This window comes from Crinia signifera, chromosome 11 (genome assembly GCF_055691185.1).
Source record: "Crinia signifera chromosome 11, ASM5569118v1, whole genome shotgun sequence".
NCBI classification, from domain to species: domain Eukaryota; kingdom Metazoa; phylum Chordata; class Amphibia; order Anura; family Myobatrachidae; genus Crinia; species Crinia signifera.
In genome coordinates, this window is record NC_139227.1 from 53,529,703 (window position 1) to 53,543,073 (window position 13,371).

At 49.3% G+C, this 13,371-nt stretch overlaps 1 protein-coding gene across 5 annotated transcripts in view; it reads left to right on the top strand.

The window, feature by feature from the left end:
• The window catches only part of IL34 (interleukin 34), a 69,305-nt gene that overhangs the window by 16,617 nt on the left and 39,317 nt on the right, over positions 1-13,371 (top strand). For all 5 annotated transcript variants that reach the window (XM_083164859.1, XM_083164857.1, XM_083164858.1 and 2 more), the window contains one exon: positions 8,065-8,177. In XM_083164859.1, coding sequence (XP_083020985.1) covers positions 8,065-8,177 — 113 coding nt within the window. The remainder of the gene's footprint in view (positions 1-8,064; positions 8,178-13,371) is intronic.

A 13,371-nucleotide genomic window follows, 5' to 3' on the forward strand; every position in this document is an offset into this window, starting at 1 on the left:
GACCTCCACAGGTGGAGGCATTAGACCTTCCCCCCCCCCCTCAGGGACCACGCAAATCTGCCGCATCTTGCGCCCCACTACCCCCAGCCTCCCCCACAAACACAGAGCTCACTGCATCACCTGCACAGGACTGCCTTCACCAAGTGAATTAGCCCTGCCCTGTGCTGCGGCTATTCGCTCCCATCTTGAAAGCCCATCTTGCTCCCATTCCCTCTCCTTAACGCTCCCCCCCTCTGCCAAAACCACCTACCAGAGCTTAATGTGACCAATGTAACCACATGGCAGCCTCTCCGTGACGACTACAGCCTGCCAACTTCCATGTGAAAACGCAACAGCCATAGGGACCCCCACAGTGCCTGATCTCTATCTCCTCTCCATACATTTAAACAGTGCCTGCCACCGTCATGCCCCCAAAGAGGCCTAGAGAAGTCGCACCCACCAAGATCAACATGCCTGCTAGAAAATCCCCACAAACCCCCCAACACCAACCAAGTCCTCTGAAACAAGTGTATAACCACCCGAGTGCCCTACCAGAGCCCAGCCCCCCTCCTGGATTAGCTGGCATAGATGCGGAATCAGACGAGCCGGTGACGGTGAAGTCACTATGCCAAGTCTTCTCAGCTTTCCAGGCTGAACTGGCCAGAGATCTCAAACTGGCCAGAGATCTCAAACTGGCCATTCGGGAGGTTAAAACTGAATTAGTGGCAATAGGTGACAGAACAGATCACCTGGAGAAGAAGATGGAGGAATTGGTCACATCCCACAATGCTCTCGCATCATCCTATGACCGCCAACAACTTGAGATGGACCAGTACAAAGCTAAATTAGCTGATCTGGAGGACAGATCTAGAAGGAACAATATTAAAATCAGAGGCATCCCAGAATCGGTGACCAACGCTGAACTTGAAGGATATGCCACAGCATTGTTCCGCAGGCTCCTCCCCTCAGTCGATCCTAAGGACCTCCTCATTGATCGTATCCACCGCCTGCCAAGACCCAAAACGATCTCAACCGACCTACCCAAGGACACCCTGCTCCGGGTGCACTTCTACACAGTCAAAGAACGCCTACTTAAGGCGGCCCGTGACGCAAAGCTCTCAGACACGCTAGGGGGCCTCCAGGTGTTCCAAGACCTCTCTCCCGCAACACTGGCCAGCAGACGGTCGCTTGCCCCTATTACCCTGGCACTTCGCAACCACGAGATCCGGTACAGGTGGGGGTTCCCGGTGAAATTAATCATCACACATGAAGACACCACCTATACAATATCATCTTTGGATGCAGGGGTGAAACTCCTGCTAGAATGGGACATCTCCATCGCCGCCCCCCAGGGGCAGAAGCGCCCACAACCTCTTCGCCAGGATTGGTCCGACACTTGATGTCTAGCCGCCGTTTACTACCTCCTTTCCTAAAGATGGACTTCCCACGCCAACGGACCTCCACCACCTCCCCACCGCGGGTCGAGGCCTCATTGCTAAGTATCACCTTTTATTATTTACCAATGGTGCAGGTCTATGTGCACTGGGACTTTGCTGCTCTTAGTTTGTAGCAGCTCACTGTTAGCTTGTTAGCCTGTTTAAGGCTCCGTTAGTCTCTTATAGCTTATTGTTCCCCACTGGTTGGGGACCCGTTACCTCACTATCTTAAGTAGCCTTGACGGGATTTAACCTCTGTTATAGTGTGTTTCCCCCCCTGAGTTCTCAGGTGGACTGTTATATCTATACGTTATGATTTAAAGCATATATTAAATGTTTGTTTAGTTAAATATGTCGTTACTGGAGGGGTGGCCAATCTCTCCCCCCGCTCTATAACCAGAGTCGCCAGGCCACCACCCCCAACCTCTCCATATACTACTGCATGAAAATGCCTTTCTTTTCCCCTGCAGTAGTTGTGCGGGTCCTAGATATTGGACCCTTTTGTTTTTTCCTATCCTTGTTCCCCCCTCCCTGTCAACATACTATCCCTCTCAAGCCCATCCCTTCCCTCCCCTGGACTGCACTACTACCACCTACCTCCCCCTCTCTGCGCCCTCCCTTCATAGAAGTAGTTGCTACTTTTACGCATTACTTAACACCCTGCCATGCCTAAGTTCCTTTCACTAAATGTCAAAGGGCTGAACTCCCCCCACAAGCGTAGAATGGCATTGTCATACTTCCACAAACAGAAAGCCGACATTGTGGCCCTCCAGGAGACCCACTTCGCCTCCCCCCGACCACCCACATTTAGGGATTCCAACTACCCGACTGCCTTTTACGCCAATGGACCCTTTAAACGTAATGGTGTAGCCATTCTGTTTAACAGAAACACCCCCTTTATCTGTCACTCCCAGACCGCCGATAAGAACGGTAGGTACCTGATCTTAACCGGCTCCCTGGAGGACAGACTTACGACATTAGTCTGTATCTATGCTCCCAACACGAACCAAGTGGCCTTCCTCCGTAAACTCTTCACCCTCTTACAAAAAACCACCAAGGGCTCCTTAATAATATTGGGAGACTTTAATTTAACATTAGACCCTCGCCTGGACAAATCCCACCTCCCATCTAGTCACCAATCTTACACAGATAATCAATCAACAGCCTTCCGTAACCTCTCAGAGTTCGACTTATATGACACATGGAGAACAACATACCCCACAGGACGGGAATATACCTTCCACTCTCAAGTACACAACACCTACTCGAGGATTGATTATATCCTTTGTGACAAGTGGTCCCTACAGCACTCCGTAGGAGTTGATATTCTCCCAATCACGTGGTCTGACCACGCTCCAGTGGTGTGGCAATGGAACTTCCATCCCTCCAGAATCCCCCCTAGGCCCTGGCGCTTGTTCCCTCACTTACTGTCTAACCCAGCAGCCAAAAGCACCATCCAAAAATCTATGGAACTATATATGTCCAACAATAAAGTCTCAGACACCTCGGTGATCAACCATTGGTGCGCTTTTAAAGCGGTCACAAGAGGGGCTGCTATCCAGGCTGGGGCAACTCTGAAGAGAAACGCCGCCGCAACTCAAAAAGCCCTAGAGGCTAAATTAGTGGAACTAGATGCCAGAAACAAAGCTACTCCCTCTAACTCCCTGAAAGTAGAGCTGGCTTCAGTACGGAGCCAACTACAGAAACTGCTTCTCACCCGTACCCAATCGGCCTTAAAGAGAATAAGACACAGGTTCTACCTAGCCAGCAACAGATCGGGAAGAATGTTAGCCCGGAAGCTGCGCGCCCAGCATGCCAGAAACCGTATTAAATACATTACAGCCCCCAACAAAGTGAAAATACTAAACCCCAAAGATATAGCCAACCAGTTCGCAGATTACTACTCCAACCTATACAACCTCTCCAAAGACCCTTCCACGCCGCAGCCCACCCCCGCCTCTATCCACAGTTTTCTTGAGAGCCTACACTTACCCACCCTTTCCCAGGACCAATTAGACGCTTTAAATGCCCCCTGGTCCCATTTAGAGGTCCAGACAGTTATAAAGGAACTCCCGAGCAATAAAGCCCCAGGGCCCGATGGGTTCATTACAGAATTCTATAAAACCTTTAGTGACTTGCTCTCCCCCTACCTCACTGACATGTTCAATGAACTCTCCTCGCTCGGACGCGCCCCCCCCTGAACTCTTAGAAGCCAGAATTATTACTATCCCAAAACCCGGTAAGAACCCTGCCCTGTGCCAAAACTATCGCCCTATAGCCCTCCTGAACAGTGACATCAAGATCTTCGCCAAATTAATGGCATCCCGAATCAATCTCTACCTACCCTTGCTGATACACCCGGACCAGACGGGGTTTGTTCCGGGACGCCAAGCCCCGGACAATACCCGGAGAGTCTTTAACTTAATAGACTCCCTGTCAGCTAAACAGGATCTACTTCTCGTCTCACTCGATGCCGAAAAGGCATTCGACCGCCTTAACTGGCAGTATATGCAGGAAGTCTTGTCTCGCTTCGGTTTCAGGGATCGTATATTATCATCAATTATGTCATTATATAGCTCCCCCTCGGCCCGAGTGTTCAGCAATGGCTTTCTTTCCTCCCCCTTCAATATCACGAATGGCACAAGGCAGGGTTGTCCACTCTCACCCCTAATATTCGTCCTCTCTATTGAACCATTGGCCACGGCCATCCGCAAAAACCCCAACATTCCCGGTCTCCAGGTGGGCCCCAATAAGCATAAACTAAGCCTCTTCGCGGACGACGTGCTACTATTCGTGACAGACCCCATCCACACGCTCCCTCACGTTCACGAGACACTTACTGCTTACAGTGCCACATCCTATTATAAACTCAATACTTCCAAGATGGATGCATTGCCAATTAATCTCACAGACCAGCTCCCCCTACTGAAAACCTCTTACACCTACAACTGGCAAACCACCTCCATAAAATACCTAGGTATCCACATCCCACCCAATATGTCATCAGTATTCGACCTTTCCCCCCTCCTAGCCTCCCTTACAATATTATCCAGATCTTGGTCGGCCTATGAAATCTCATGGATGGGCAGGATGGCGGCATTTAAAATGTCACTCCTGCCCAAACTAATGTATCTGTTTCGCACTATCCCCTATGTCTTTCCTAAAAAGTCCCTTCAACAAGCTACCTCCATCCTGACAAAATATATCTGGGCATCTAAGCCCCCCACTTTGGCCCGCTCCAAAATGACACTCCCAAGAGCTTATGGAGGTCTCGATCTCCCAGACCTATCCCAATACCAACTAGCCTGCCTACTCGCCCCCTCCAAACACTATTCTGAAAGCCCTACTCATAGAGCTTGGGTAGATATTGAGCAACGCCACTCCCCCCGATATTCCCCTTTGTGACCTCCTCAAGATCCCTAAACACATCAGGCCCCCTTAACCTTCCCTTCTCCCTACAACGTCCGCTACTCTTTTTGCATGGGACCAACTACTGTCCACCATGCGTGCCTCTACTTCCCTTATCACTACCCTCCCCATCACTACTGTGGCGAAACTAATCCCCAACCTCAACCTCACCCTTTGGAGACAAAGGGGGATTACAGCCCTAGGGGATATAGTCGACGCCAACTCAATCCGACCGTTTTCTTACCTTCAGGAAGCATACTCTCTCCCCCCCCAAGAGTACCTCCACTATTTTCAGGTGGCACACTGGTGGAACTCCCACTTCTCTGGCTGTCCCACAAAAGACCCCCGCCACCAGATGATCCTAACCCGCCCCTCTCAGACACTATCCAGAGGAGACATCTCCTTCTGGTACGACTCGCTTATAACCCCCACAGAGTTCACCAAATCTCCTGCCCATGGGAATCTGATTTGGGCATTCAGCTCTCGGGTCCTCAATGGCGTAAGATATTCCTATCCTCTTACACAATGTCTCGTTGCCTCAATCACTCGGAGATGCATATCAAACTGATAAACCGCCTCTACCTAACCCCGGATCGCCTCCACACCTTTTGGCCAACGTGCTCCAATATGTGCTGGCGACAATGCGGAAATATAGGTTCCATCTACCACATTTTCTGGTCCTGCCATAAGCTCAAGGCATACTGGAGTGAGGTTTTTGAACTCATCTCGGAAGTGGTACAACTAACCCTTGTTCCAGACCCACTCCTAGCTCTATTCCATGTATACCCACAGGAACTCCCAAGTGGGAAAACCTATGTCCTCGGACACATCCTCATAGCAGCAAGAGCAAACCTAGCTCAGCACTGGAAGCAGCCCTCGCCCCCCCCTTTTCTCCAGGTTATACTAAAAATAAACCACCATTTCCTCATGGAAACAGGTTTTCAGCCCCACTCCCCCAACCCTTCCTCGCCTCACTCTAAATGGGCTCCCTGGCACACATATATGTCTGGGAGAGAGAGCTCGAGACTCTTCCCCCCAACTATGTCTGGACAAACCACCCTTTTTAGCCTGAATGAACCCCCAGACTCGGATTCAGATCCTCCCTCACCCCCTACCTAGGTCTAATCGAGGATCTCCCACCCTAGACTAACTTTATACCAAATTTGTATTTGTATGTCTGTTTTCAGTTCGCTCTGCGTAGCGTTCTACCATGATTGTTATGGTCCTGTATAAAACTTTGTATGTAAACTACTGTTGTCCTATATTGTCCGCACCCTAACTTCTTAGTTAACTAACTTCTTTGTCCGCACCCTTAACTAACTTCTCTAAATGTGACTGATAGAATATATAGGTGTGTACTCTGCAGGCCACATTACACTATTTCCTGCCCTTGTTCCAATCTATAACGACTTAATTCATGTATGTGTCTTTAAAGTACTGTATATGACATCCAAACTATTTGGTACTGCATACTTAAAGCCACGTGATACTCACGATGGCTCTGGAACACATGTGCGTTCCAGTAGACTTGAGTAGCTGTCACATGACATCCATGATAGCTCTGGAGCGCATATGCGGTCCAGCAGAGTTTAGTTGCGGTCACGTATTATACGCGTGACCAACGATACAATACGTAGATCTACACACGCCCCAGGAGATTTGAGTTGCGGTCACGTGACACACATGTGATCCACAACGTGACACACAGTTTCTGACTCACAGTCACACGATGATCAGGTGACCATCAACGTCACATTAACCCAGTGATTGGTTACATTAGTTTTCTCTCTCTTTTCTCTCTATCCCCTTGCCTGGAACACCGCCGCATCTACCCTTCACTTCCGGGGTGCTGGTGGAAGTAGTTAGTTAACTTATGTGAAACGCATCTGCGTTCCACCTACTTATAATGTACGTGCTCCCTATAAAGTCTAGGAAATAAATACATTCACTCAATAGAAGTGGATATCATGATTTATGAAATAATAAAAGCATAAAAATGTTGGCTATCTGTCATCCGCCTGCATAACGAACTTTAACCCCGATCACATGATCGGAACTTATACCTTGGAATAAACGGTCTCTGTAATAATTTTAATTCATGGATATCTGTCTGCCTCCTTATTTTCATATTATAATTATGTAATATGGTTGTAATTATACCGATGATTGGACCTTACAGGTGTTATTCACTTCCTCATTAAGTAACGTATATATACCTGAGCCAGGTACACAGCCAAATCACCTTTGATAAAGCTGCAGGATGCAGTGAAACGCGTTAGGGCTACAATCCATCCTCTGGATAGTGTCTTGTGATTCCCCCCTCCATTGTGGACATTGCCATTTCCACTACTGGCAACTCTCCATCTACATCGGCGGACACCGTGCACAGAACTTTCAGGTGACCAGAAACAACATCCTGCACCTACACTTGCATCACTAACTGTGCACGGAAGCCGGACCTAATACTTCACCTATTGACGGCCAAGGTGGTGTCTCGCTCCAAGGATTCTTCCGGTGACTCAAGTGATACCCACCCCCTCCAAAAAAGTGGACAGAGTACACCAGTAAGCGACAGCAATTGATTACATCCTCCAGCGGTATTCTAACAAGCCGCGCTCATCGTGAGGACATCATCTGTATTCCACCAACCAAGGACCTGGTTCAACATGTGGTAATGTGCACTTACCTACACCCACCAGTGATCACTCTCCATCTTCCAATTACACGAATCCATTGAGGCTTTGCTATTGATTTTAAATTTCATTCCAATTTACTTTTATTCTCCCCCCCTTATCTTTTTTCTATTAATTTATTGTATTTTACCATTGTATATTCAGGTTATTTTTAATGTGAGTAAAGAATTTGTTATATTTCCAATCATCTGGTATTATTCATTTACAGCGCTGCTCGACTCGCCTTGTGCTTGTCCCCTTTCTCCAGGGACATTCCCAGCCTGAGGCACGGCGGGTACAGGGCAGGGAGGCGTGGTGCGTACATGGTAGGGACATTCCCAGTCTGAGGCGCGGCGGGTACAGGGACATTCCCAGCCTGAGGCACGACGGGTACAGAGACATTCCCAGTCTGAGGCGGGTACAGGGCAGGGACAGTCACAGCCTGAGGCGTGGTCGGTACAGGAACATTCTCAGCCAGAGGCGAAGCAGGTACAGGGCAGCGATGTGACCTAGGCTGGGGGGCACCTGGGCTGTCACACTAACACCACTTCTTCTGTTGTTTACTGCAGAGAGACACAAGCACCTAAGCCGTTAACTAGCTGTGGCACCCAGCGAACGGGAGAACCAGGCACACCTTGGGCGCTGCCGGGGACAATGCTGAGAGGAGTTCTACTATTTATCTGTAAGTACAGCCTGGGGTCCGCCCACATGTCTGCCCTATACATCGGAATGGGACTCAGGATGCCTCAGTATTCACTGGCTGCTGTTGGATCACTCTGACTCTGTATGGTCACTCTGTCGATCCTATCTAGGTCGACATGCATTTGGTTGACCACTAAAGTTCGATAGGGCTTAGGTCAATATCTGAAGGTCAACAGGGTTGGAAGGTTGACACAAGCAATAGGGTGACAATGAGATGCTTGACAGTCAAAAGGTTGACATCAGTTTTTCATGGTTTTTTTAGCCAATATATGCTCATGTCCCCGTGTCCTGATACTTTTCTACCGCCCCCCCCCCCATGTCAGTGCATGTCCACGTCCCCTGATACTTCTGTACCGCCCCCTCCCCCCGTGTCCTGGTACTTCTCCCCTCCCCCCGTGTCAGCACACATCCCTGTCTCCTGATACTTCTCTCCCCCATGTCAGCACATGCGTCCCTGTCTCCTGATACTTCTCTCCCCCCGTGTCAGCACATGACCCCATGTCCTGATACACCCCCCCCCCCCGGCAGCGCATGTGTCCCTGTGTCCTAATAAGTCTCCCCTCCCCCGTGTCAGTGCATGCCATAATAATTTATTGAAACATATATCATTGTATGATACATACAATGATACATGTTTCAATAAATTATGTAAACCACCTCATAAATCCAAAATGTAAATGATATAAAATACTGAAAGTAACATTATACATTACGACACACACATACACACACACACACACACACACACACACACACACACCATAATGCCCATTACACATTATGGAACACACGGTAATTCCCATTACATATAAGGCTACACACCATAATGCCCATTACACATTATGGCACACAAGGTAATGCCCATTTTATATAAGGCTACACACCATAATGCCCATTACACATTATGGCACACAAGGTAATGCACACCATAATGCCCATTACATATTATGAAACATCAAAAATCACCTTGTTTAAACAATATGAAACACTGTAATGCCCATTACATATAAGGCTACACACAGTAATGAATACAACAAAAGTGTGAAACACAAATAGCAGTTTGTCTGAGAAAATTTGGAAAACATATTAATATATTTAAAACATAAAATATAAGCAAATTTAATAAACAGAAATGTATCAATAAAATTATAATAAATGTATGTGGCTTTAGAAATATATTAGGAGAGCGTCTGTTTTAAGTGTGGCCAGTTACTCAATGTAAAATTAGAGTGGTCCTTATTGGCATAAAATTCCACCTGCAATAATAATGTGGATAAATCTCACCACTGGAGGGTTATTGGGGTTCTTATAATCTGCTTTTCAATGTCCTCACGGTTCCTTGTATAGGCATATTTTAACAGAAGACCACTGGAGGAAGATCTGTGGAGTGGATATTTGCAACCCATTTTGTCCTCTATGTTGTAGGTGGAATGGCAGGTTTTAAATCCAATTTGGTTGGTATGACAGGACCAAAGATGAAAGTGAAGGCTGACAGGTTGCTCTCCTAGGCACCAACGTGTTTCGTTTTCTTTCCCAAAGCTTTTTCAAGGTGAAATGCATATGACACATTATGACACACCGTATGTATGGCAGCCAAGTATCAAAGAACTTAGCTGTCAATATTTATTTTTGGATTGAGGTTTCTGTCCAGTCCATTGTGAACAGATGATATATTCTAGGGAACAGAGGCGTAGGGGGGGCGGAGCCAGTGGAGCATATGCTCCGGGGCGCCGCCCCCCCCCCCCCCTCCGCAAATTAGCCGGGAGTCCGCTGTCTCAGACAGCTCAGCAGCCTGCGGCTGCTCTGCCCGGCGCCCGCGGCCCGCCTGCCCTGCTCACCCGGACCCGGTCCCTGGAAAAAGATGAAGTCACGGGTCACGCACCCGCCGCGCGTCACTCTTCTCCCTGGCCTCTTCTGCTGCTTCTGCTCGGGTCGTCTCCCGGGCAGCGCTGCACAGCATAAATCAGGAGAGGACTCCTCTCCTGCCTGCTACACACAGACGGTCACTCCCTCCTCCCTGGCTGCAGCAGCGTCATCAACATCACTCCTTCCCATTGCCCAAGCGCTGGCTGTAGCCTGGAGGAGGTGGCTGACTTTCTGCTGCTGCCTGCTGCTGTGCAATGTCTCAAGGACAAGGTGGATTTTATTTTTTAAATAAAGATATTAAATAATCATGGGGTTTGGGGGGATGGGTGGGGGGGGCATTCTGCAGTCCCCCTTGGCAACAAGCTATTTAGTCCCCCTTGGCAATGAGCTATTTAGTCACCCTTGGCAACAAGTTTTTTTAGTCCCCCTTGGCAATGAGCACTTTTAGCCCCCCTTGGTAACAAGCAATTTCAGTCCCCCTTGCAATGAGCTATTTCAGTCCCCCTTGGCAACAAGCTATTTCAATCCCCCTTGGCAACATGCTTTCTCTTTCGTCCAGTTCGGTGACACAGTTAACCTTGGGATGTGGGAGGGTCTGCAGGAGCCAAGGCACCTATTGCTGAAAGCTTTCCACTGGACGCAGGCTCCTCTCCTTTTGCATCCCATCATGCTTCAGTTCGTTTTAGGTGCCCACAGGAGTGGTTGCTTTGCTGATCGGCTGCTGCTGCCGGCTTTTTACCGGAATTTTTTACTAGTGTAGCTAGGTTTTTATTATTTTATTAACTATAGTGACTAGTGCAGGTTTTCTACACCAGTGTGCTGCTTCTAACAGAAGCAAGGCACACTGAAAGCGCAGCAGAGGCTGACAGAAGCACTGCTCTGTGTACACCTGTGTGCACCCGCTGCACAGCGCTTAACCCCAGCTATGCTGGGGTTTGCCTGGGCCCTAGGAGCGTCCGGAACTGGCTCCGGTACTTCTGTAGTTTCACGGCACCGGAAGTGCAGAGGCTCGCGTGCCGCTCTAGCTATGAAACTTGGCAGCCTGCCAGAGGCTCTGTTTCACTGTGCGCGTGCCGCTCTAGCTCTGTCTGACTGAGCTTGTGCCGCTCTAGCTGGACGTAAACAGCGTAGCGGCCGGCCAGCAGCAGCGGCGCTGCCCAGGCACTGACAGGTCAATGTCACTGTGGCACTTGTTTTTCCACAGTGAAATAGGCAGCGCCTGGGCACCGCTGACAACGGGGGTATGTTAAAGTGGACACCCCGGCACAGCGATGCCGGGGCTTCTAAACTGTACGCGAGATTCAGACGCAACTGCGTCTGAATCTCGAGTCACATAGATAGCCGCTAAGAAGCCGGAAAGCTTGGATTCAGACGTGGCCCTAGGGGAACACTATTGAAACCCACCCTCAGTGCCACTAGTGGACGCCACAGCTGTGGACCGTGTAAATCCCACTATCCACGCCAACCCGAAGTGTGGCGTGCGCAGCGGTACGCGTCCTACGACCTTTTCATACCCCCACTATCCACGTCGGCGTGGAGTTGAGAATAGATTAGTGTGGCGAGCGCAGCGAGCCCCGCGAGGGGACGCGGATACCTTCACAGCTATCCGCGTCCCCTCGCGGGCTTCACAGGTGTCAGCGTCCGCTCGCCACGCTTCGGGCTCGGTGCGTGGCGAGCGGACGCTGACACCTGTGAAGTCCGCGAGGGGACGCGGATAGCTGTGAAGGTATCCGCGTCCGCTCGCCACGCTTTGGGCTCGGTGGCTCGCTGCGCTCGCCACACTAATCTATTCTCAACTCCACGCCGACGTGGATAGTGGGGGTATGAAAAGGTCGTAGGACGCGTACCGCTGCGCTCGCCACGCTTCGGGTGGGCGTGGATAGTGGGATTTACACGGTCCACAGCTGTGGCGTCCACTAGTGGCACTGAGGGTGGGTTTCAATAGTGTTCCCCTAGGGCCACCTAAACTTCTTAGCGGCTATCTATGTGACTCGAGATTCAGACGCAGTTGCGTCTGAATCTCGCGCACAGTTTAGAAGCCCCGGCATCGCTGTGCCGGGGTGTCCACTTTAACATACCCCCGTTGGTGTGTGTGCAGATGATTTTTCTGGTGACCATAGGGAAGTGGCTGATGCGTCTGTCTGAGGTATTGAGGATCTTATTCTGGCTGTAAAGGCCCCCATACACTATGCATTTTGGACCGATTCCACGCGATTTCGGCACTTGGGCCGATAAATCGCGTGAAATCTGACCAAAATCGCATGTGTTTGACTTTTGATCCGATCCGATGTGCGGTCCCGTGCGCATCGGACCGGATCAGGAGGTCGGACGTGCAGCATGTACGATCACACCTGTAAAAAATGGCACATCAAGTCCTCAATTGTACGTGAGCCTCCCGGGGAGCTGCCGGGCGGCTCGGAGGAGAATTGGGTCCGACTTGTCCTTAGGACAAGTCGGCCTAATGCATGGGGGCCTTAAGACAGGCTTTAGACCTGTCAGAGGAAGATAAGATTCAGGCTCATTGTATCTTTAAGAGAATGAGCAGAGACTCTGTGACTTTTCCCTCAGACCCTGGTATGGTCTCGTTGTAAGGGGAGGCTTGGAAAGTCCCTGATAAAAAGGTGTCTAAGAGATATGCAAATATGTATCCCATGCCTGAAGAGCATGTGAAATTGTGGGAGAAAGTCCCAATGGTAGATGCCCTGGTGGCTAGATTATCAAAGGCTACAACATTGCCAGTTCAGGGTGGTGCAGCCTTTAAGGATCCAGTGGATAAAAAAGTGGAAGGATGCTTAAAAGCAGTTTTTGAGGGAGTACTTTCTTGCCTACCACCGCTAAGACTTCAGGCTCTAAGGGGGTTATTCTAGTTCATTCTTTCTGACAAAATCCTTCTTAGATGGACAAAACCATGTGCACTGCGGGTGGGGCAGATGTAACTTGTGCAGAGAGAATTAGATTTGGGTGGGGTTTTTCTTCAAAGTGAGATCTATATTGCAGTGTAAAATAAAGCAGTCAGTATTTTCCCTGCACAGAAACAAAAAAACTCACCCAAATCTAATTCTCTCTGCACATGTTACATCTGCCCCCCTGCAGTGCACATGGTTTTGTCCATCTAAGAAGGATTTTGTCAGAAAGAATGAACTAGAATAAACCCCTAAGTTTGGGGCTTTTAAGCCTACTTTCGTGGCTGTGCATCCAGTAAAGGACAGGTGGGAAGAGGTAGATTCCCAGCCGGTAGAGGTAAGGCTGCCAAATCCAGATTTGGGGCCTTCAGTAAGAACCAAGTTTCAAAAGGAGAGGATAAGTCC